Source organism: Grammomys surdaster, unplaced genomic scaffold (genome assembly GCF_004785775.1).
Source record: "Grammomys surdaster isolate TR1022 unplaced genomic scaffold, NIH_TR_1.0 213, whole genome shotgun sequence".
NCBI lineage: Eukaryota > Metazoa > Chordata > Mammalia > Rodentia > Muridae > Grammomys > Grammomys surdaster.
In genome coordinates, this window is record NW_021604658.1 from 11,027,804 (window position 1) to 11,035,267 (window position 7,464).

A 7,464-nucleotide genomic window follows, 5' to 3' on the forward strand; every position below is an offset into this window, starting at 1 on the left:
CCACCATCCTGACATTATTTTTTTCATGCCCTTTTGTCTGTCCTTGACATGGTTGTAAACACTACCAGGGGGAAGGGGGTGGGGGGGGCTTAGCTTGTTTGTTCACAGGAATATTCCTGGAGTCCAGAAGAGCGTGTCACAAATAAACACTCAGTTAACATTCAAATGAATGACTGTGAGGGTCTTGGTGTAGGATGGTGTTCACAAAGGTTGCCATCCTTTTCATTATTCCAAGGATCTGAGACAGAAAATAGAAAAACGTGAAGCCAGGCCTCTTCCTGTCAAACATGGTAGACTCTAGGTGAGGTCCAGTGTTAGGATCTCCCTGCCCTTTTCCACAGAACATGGGAGGAATCCGGGAGCCACTTTTAGTCAACTGTGCTACCCTACTCCACCATATCCAGGCTCCTTGTTCAGAACCAAGATGGCTCTCTGATGTCTTCAGAGGGTACCCAATAAGTATAGAGGTGATACTTAGAAAACAGTGCCTGGTATGGCTTGTTCCTGGGAAGCCACCATGTTCCCGCTGCTCCTCAGCTCTGACTGGGGCTCAGGCTAGCTAGATGCGCAGGTCCTGGTACCCACAAGATGCCAGTGTGGGGGATGGTTCTACCAATCCGCCATGCTGCATCCACAAAGCTCAGCTGAACCTCAGAAAATATCTGCCATCCTTGCAGTATCCAGTAGAAATGAGGCTCTTAAAGCTTAATGATTTTCTAAAAGATTTATATATTTAGAAATGTTCAATCAACAAGATGCCCACACAATTAGAGTTGTTACCCAATATCTAAACTTTTGATAATAGTTGCTACCCAGGAGAGCTTTTGATCCATCCGTCTTCCTCCATGGCTGATAGCCTCCTTCTTCCTTCTCCTCTTCCTCTCCTCACTCTGCCTACCTCTCATACAGCCCAATCGCTGAGCTTTATACAAATGTAGTGGGAAATAAGTAAGCTACAAATAAGTATCTTATCTGAGACACTGGAGAGTAGTCAGGAGACTGTTCCATGTCGATGTTGGGGAGGGTACCCTGGGCTGGCCAACCTACAGAGCAGTGACATCTGACCCAGTCACACAAGATGACATTGCTAAGACTGGGAGGGTAGTGATGGCAAAAAGGTATGAGTTCTAGGACTCAAAGCCTGTACCCGTGTACCAGGAAGCCGGTCAGGGTGGAGGGCAAGAGGGCACAGAGCCAGGCTGCCTGTGGTGGGGCACAGGATGTGGGAGGAAATAGCCACGTTGGTGCCCTGCACTGCAGCAGGGAGCTGGCTGACCCTGAGAAGGACAATCCCAGAGGAGGCTAGGGACCAGAAGGCAGCAATGAAGAAACTGAAAGGCCCTGATGGGCAGCCAGCCCCCTCCCCCTAACCCGTCTCAGGAAGGTCCCAGAGCCTCAGGCTATGCCTCTTGACAGGCTGCCCTCAATGGCCTCTGAAATAAGGGTGGTCCTCTGGTGGGATACATTCTAGCCTCAGAGGCCCCCTCCTCCCTGGCAAGAAGGCATATAAAGTCCTCTCCCACTTTCTGACTCTGAGAATCCTTGAATCCTCACTGAGCCATGAAGACAGGGAACACAAGAAATGCTTGCACACACACCCCGCCCCACCACCCCACCTCGAGGACATTTTAGATTGCATTTAAAGCAAGCGGTGAAAGGCTGTTCAAGAAAAGCTTTGAATACCATCAAGTGGCTCTTTGGGGGTTAGTGATCATCCCAGGTATCCACTCTCACCCCTCCACAGGCCACAGAGTGCTTTTCTTAAATGCTCATTGGCTCCTGCTGGGGGCTCTCCTACCGCACTTACAATAAAACCCACTCAAGTCCCTTACTGTGGTCTCTTGGCCATACAAGATGGAGCCATCGCAGGGGGAAAGTGCCTCACCCTCTATCCATTCCCCAAGGATTCCCGGCTCAGCCCACTCTCCTGAGAATCTTCTGCTCAAACTCTCCTGCCCACCTCTTCCTGAAGGAAGCCTTTCCCAGCCGCCTGCTCTAAGCCAGCCCCCTTGTTATCCTCACTTCCCTTCTCTGTCTGTCTCTCCCTGTAGACTGTCTGCCCTGTAGGCCAGGACCTCATCTATTCTTTATTTCTGTATTCCCAATGTGAGCTCAGTGCCTGATAGGCGAGAACTTAGCCCTGTGCTGCCTGCCTGACTGAATGAATGTATGTCCCAGGGTGTACAGCCGAGACAATGTGTTATGTCCTGATAGCTCAGCGGGTATGGAGAATTCCTCCAAGTGTTCACAGGTACTGTTTCACCCAACAAAATCGCTGCTGCTACTACCCCAAAAAGGGAGAGTGACTGGAGGTGATCAACTTGACAGCAGATCCAGGACAAGGCCTCGAAGAGAGTGGTCTCGCTTGCCTGCTATCCTTCACAAGCGCTACTCTATGCTGCTTCACAACTCCAATCTGTTGAGGTGGCTGCCAGAACTCCACAACATTTTGGCCACTAGGGACCTATCTCCATTCAGGTCTAGGATTCCTTTCTCAGCTTCAGCCAGGTATGGTGTGTGTGTGTGTGTGTGTGTGTGTGTGTGTGTGTGTGTGTGTGTGTTGGGTGAGGGGAGATTCCAAATTCTCTCCCCTCTCTTTAGCCAGATGGGTAGGGAAGACCCTAAATTCCCTCACCTCTCTCCGGTTCTCCATCCCTGGCTGTGGGCAGGGCAGCAGGGGCTCAGCTCAGTCACTGACTCAAACCACCAGCCTCTGGGCCATGTACTTAGAAGACTCAGACTCTCCGACAAGCTCTTTCCCAGAGTCCTCACCAGCCTGACCCCTCACACAGACCAGGGTCAGAGGGCTCTTCTGCAGCCCACTCCATCAGAGATGTCCCAGTTACCCAAAGAACAAGCTCACTTCCTACACAAGTCACAGAGCCAGCTTCTCCATGACGATGCTCAGCTCCTTTTGGAGTCCCAAGTTCCTTCTCTCCTCACCCCCTCAGCATCTTGATTCTCCCTGAAACTGGAAGAGCAGCTCCTCTCCCGGTCTCCACACCAGGTCTTTGGGACTGACCAGGTGCAGGAAGGGAAGGCTTCTAGGCTCCATGCCTTCTTCACCCTACCAGGTAAAGCCCAAAAAGAATGTGACAAGAGAGCCTCTCTCCCAAAGCCTTGGAGGCACAGGGACAGGGGGCCAAAAGCAAGAACCCCTGATCTCTGGCCACAGTTTATTTAGGGCTTTGATTTGACTAATCCTATCTACCTTTCCAGAAGGACCTAGACCCCACTAGACCCCTCCTAACCACACTACCAGGAGGGTGTGTCTGAGCCTACAACTTAAAGCACCAGTGGAGAGAAAGAAAATCCCTGGGGTCAGGGTCTGGAGCGCACAGCTGCTCCTCCATTACCCCAGAGCCTGAGAGATGGCTCCCTCCTCCTTTGATGTCCTGAGGCCAACTCCACAGTTCACCTTCCATTCCCATCCCCTCCTGAAGATCCACCCGGGTTCTTCCCTGGCTGAGAAAGCCACGCCTTGAGAACACTTCAGGTTTTTTTCCCTTGGGGTCACTCCTGTTCACTCTATTCCCGTGTATACACTTTGTCACAGGCCATAATTCCACCCCCTGAGCTCCACTTCACCGCCAGTCGCTGCTTCTCAGGCGCAGCTCCACACGGATGCCCGGGGTCCCTCGGTCCCCACTCCTCCGCCCACAGCACGTACACCACCGCCCCCTCCCAACTTCAGAAAGTTTGGCCTGAGGCTCCCCACCTCGGAGCAGGCTGGGGCCCAGTCGCTCCTCCCAGCCCTGATCCCCGAGCCTGACCTTCATCATTCCCCGGGACGGAGACCACCTCACTATGTCCCGCTCTTCCCTTCGCGCCCCCCAGTTCGCCGGCCGCCTGGACCTCCGGGTCACGCACCGCTCCCTCACGCAGCCAGCCAGGCCCTCCAGTGAAGGGAGCGTTGGGGACGGGAGCCTGGGCTCCAGGAGGCTGCCTGCGCCTTGCACGCACGCGGCCCGTGCCCCACTTGCCTGGCCGGGGCCGCCCGCAGCCCCGCCAGGACCCCGCGCGCCCCCGCGCCCGGCCTGCCCGCCCGCACGGCCGTCGGAGCACCTCGCCCGGCTCGTCCTCCTCCAGGCCGCTGAAGCTCCACACCACCAGGCCCTGTAGCAGCAGGATGGCCAGCGCGGTGGCGATCGCCAGCTTGTAGCGCCGCACCAGCTTCTGCACCCGCGCGCTCGCCACCATCTTCCTGCCCGGGACGCGGGGCGCGCGTCCGGCCCTGCAAACCGGCCGCGGGCGTGCGCACGGGCGCGGGGCCGAGAGGCCCTCCACACTCCGCCCAAATGGGCGGGCAAAGGGCGGGGCCCGAGGCACCACCCTCTCGTAGGCTGGGCGTGGGGCAGAGGGCGGTCTGCTCTTTTCGGTCTCCAAGGTTTGGGTCTTGGTGCTCTGGGTCTCTTCCAAGTCTCCACGCTTGTCTGAGTGTGGGAGAACCACCCCCTAGCCTCAAAAGCATTCTCTCGGGTGCAGAGGATCTGCGGCCTGACCGCTCTGGTGTCGCAGGACATGGGGGGATGGGGACTCAGCTGGCCCCCACTCCTGGGAAATGCTGACACTCTCAGGCCTGTGAATACTATCTGCCCTGCCAAAAATCTGAAGGCCTCATCCCTGAAGACAAAGCATAGGCCCTTGACTGACTACCGAGGTACTTCACAATATTGACTTGCCACTTTGCCCCTCTCATCCAAAGCATCCTCGGGCCTCTGCTGGAGTCGTGGTTCTCAACTTCAGAATCTCCTGGAAGATAATTAAAAAATAAAAACAAAAACAAACAAGCAAAAAACAGTGCCAGTTCTCACTCCTGGAGTTTAACACCTGAGAATTAAATTTTTCAACAAGTTCCGCTGCTGCTGCTCTGGGACCACGCTTGGAGACCCTTAGCATATGCTGTTCTCTCTCCTGGCAGCCATGCCTTTCTCCACCCCATCAATGACATCTTTGCTTGTGCCTCTCCAGCACAAGTTAAGCATCTGGTGGTATTTTTCTCCACGAACGTGCCTTATTCGCCTTTGAAACCTTGCCCCCCAGCTTTAAAGCTCAGGAAAATGTTAGAGCTGAGAACACCCACCCAGTTGACCATACTGCTTTCTGGCATGTTCAAGAGCGGTGTCCAGTAAGGACTACACACACCGGGGCCTCATCTGAACCCAGCAGACCACGGTGGGCAACGGAAGCGGAGGTAAAGAGGCACCTGCCAGAGCAAGGTGACTAGAGGCAACAAACCCCACGGAGGAAATGCTTCACATTTTAAGTAAACAAACAAGTAAGATATTTGATCCAATTGTCTTGCTGTGCTACCGGGCTGATCTGCTTTTCACTAGGACTTTCACCAACTTGGTAAAGTATGTATTGTCTATAGTAGCTTTTAATTCTTGACCCTCTCACCAGTACCTCCCAAGTGCAAAACGGAAGCTTGTCTTCGTTTGTTTGAGAGAGTGTCTCAAATATCCCAGGCTAGCTTTGCTGAGAATGACCTTGAACTTGTGATCTACTGCCTTCACTTTCAGAGTGCTAGGATTACAGGCCCAAGGCATCCTAAGGGATTTATATAACTGGAATGGAAGAACGATAGGGTTATAAAGAAGATCTTTGGAACCACTGTAAGAGATGACACAGTGAGGACCGTGTTCAATCCCCAGCACTCGCATAAAAAGCCTGGAGTGCTGGTGGTATTTCACTGTAAATCCAGCACTGGGGAGTCCAGCACTGGGGAGATAGACAGGTGTATCTGTGGGGCTGGCTGGCCAGCTAGCCTGGCGTTCATCTTAAAAAATCACAAAGTGGCAGGCCCTTGAGAAACAGGCCTTTGGTCTACATGCACAGCTGCACATATGACCCCACCTCCACATATACATACATTAAAAAAATCATATAAATTAAATTGAAAAATTAAAAAAAAAACCCACAATCAACAGGTCTAGGAAAAGAGATTATATCAAAAGAAAAAGAAAGTCCAAAAAATTTAGAGACCAAGCCAGACATGGTGACGAATGCCTTTAATATAAATCAGCCCTTGGGAGGCAGAGGCAGGGGGATGTCTGAGTTTGAGCCAAGCCTGGTCTACAAAGTGAGTTTCAGACAGCCAGGGATACACAAAGAAACCCTGTCTCAAAAACAAAAAGCAAGCAAACAAATAAACAAACAAATTAGTGACAAAAAGCAGTGTGGTTCCAGGGGCCCAGAGATGGTGGTGTAGCATCCCAGACACCTGATGGACCTCTGTAAACTTTCTTTAACCCCCTCCCAGTTTGGGCATCGTTTAAAGGGGAAATTGTAAACAATGTTTCAGATGACACTTTGGGTACTTAGGAGATTTTAAGGCTTCAAGGATTTGGAAGAACATCAGTTGACATGCCAACAATTGATATGTTAATTAAATATCGACCTGTGTGTTCATTAAATCAGATCCTAGAGACTACTACCTGCCGATATTTTTCCCCAGCGAGGCAAACAGCTTTTTTCCCCTTGATCATAGAAATGGTAGTCGCAGGAGCTTTTATTGTCAAAAGCAGGAATCATTTGCAACCCCCAAAGTAATTACCATTCAAATTATACCATGCTGACTCTCTGTGAGCCTACACACACCACTTTGTTTAGTTGTATCTTTGTTGTATCTTTGCTGAAACAAAGTTTCATGAAGCCCAGGATGACCTGCAACTATGTAGCCCAGGATAGCCTTGAACATGATTCTTCTGATGCTACTTCCCAAGTGCCAGAATTACAAATGTACTGTATCACAGACAGGTTTTGTTTCTAAAAGGAATCATTACCTTTATGGGGTGTGGGGGAGGGTTAAGCTATCATAAACATTTTTCTGCATTCTGCTTTCTTTTTTAAAGATTTATTTACTTTATGTAAGTGAGCACACTGTCGAGGGCATCGAATCCCATTACAGATGGTTGTGAGCCACCATGTGGCTGCTAGGAATTGAACTCAGGACCTCTGGAAGAACAGTCAGTGCTCTTAACCACTGAGCTATCTCTCCAGCCCTACATTTTGCTTTATTTCTTTAACATAAAGACATAGAGATTCCCCTTAGTTGGGTAGAACAGGTTAACTAATTCATCTTTTTTTTCTTTTATTTATTCTTACAGTTCTGAGACTCTAATTCAGGGCCTTATACCCAATATGTGCTGGGGAAGGGCTGTACATCTGAGCTGGAGCTAAGCCTGCTTCATTCTTTTTTAATAGCCTCATAATTGCCTAGCTCCTAGGTCATTATCTAGGTTCCCAGGTCTTGCTGGTGCCACAAGGCTGTAATAAGCATGTTTCCAGGTCTGTCCCTATGATGGATGCTTTTATTTCTATGGTAGTTTCCTGGGAATGAGATTACTAGAGAAACCAGAAAAAAAAATTCCTAAATATTTCTATTAATGGGCTTGGGATGTAGCTTAGTGGTACAGCACTTGCCTAGCATACTTAAGGCTCTGGGTTCTATCTCCCAGTACT

The 7,464-nt window shown here is 50.8% G+C and overlaps 1 protein-coding gene across 2 annotated transcripts in view; it reads right to left on the minus strand.

Moving 5' to 3' along the window:
* Positions 1 to 4,301, minus strand: part of Xylt2 (xylosyltransferase 2) — a 14,473-nt gene extending 10,172 nt beyond the window's left edge. For both annotated transcript variants that reach the window (XM_028772428.1, XM_028772429.1), the window contains exon 1: positions 4,066 to 4,301. In XM_028772428.1, coding sequence (XP_028628261.1) covers positions 4,066 to 4,200 — 135 coding nt within the window. In that variant the 5' untranslated portion in view covers positions 4,201 to 4,301. The remainder of the gene's footprint in view (positions 1 to 4,065) is intronic.
* Between the last annotated feature and the right edge of the window lie 3,163 nt (positions 4,302 to 7,464).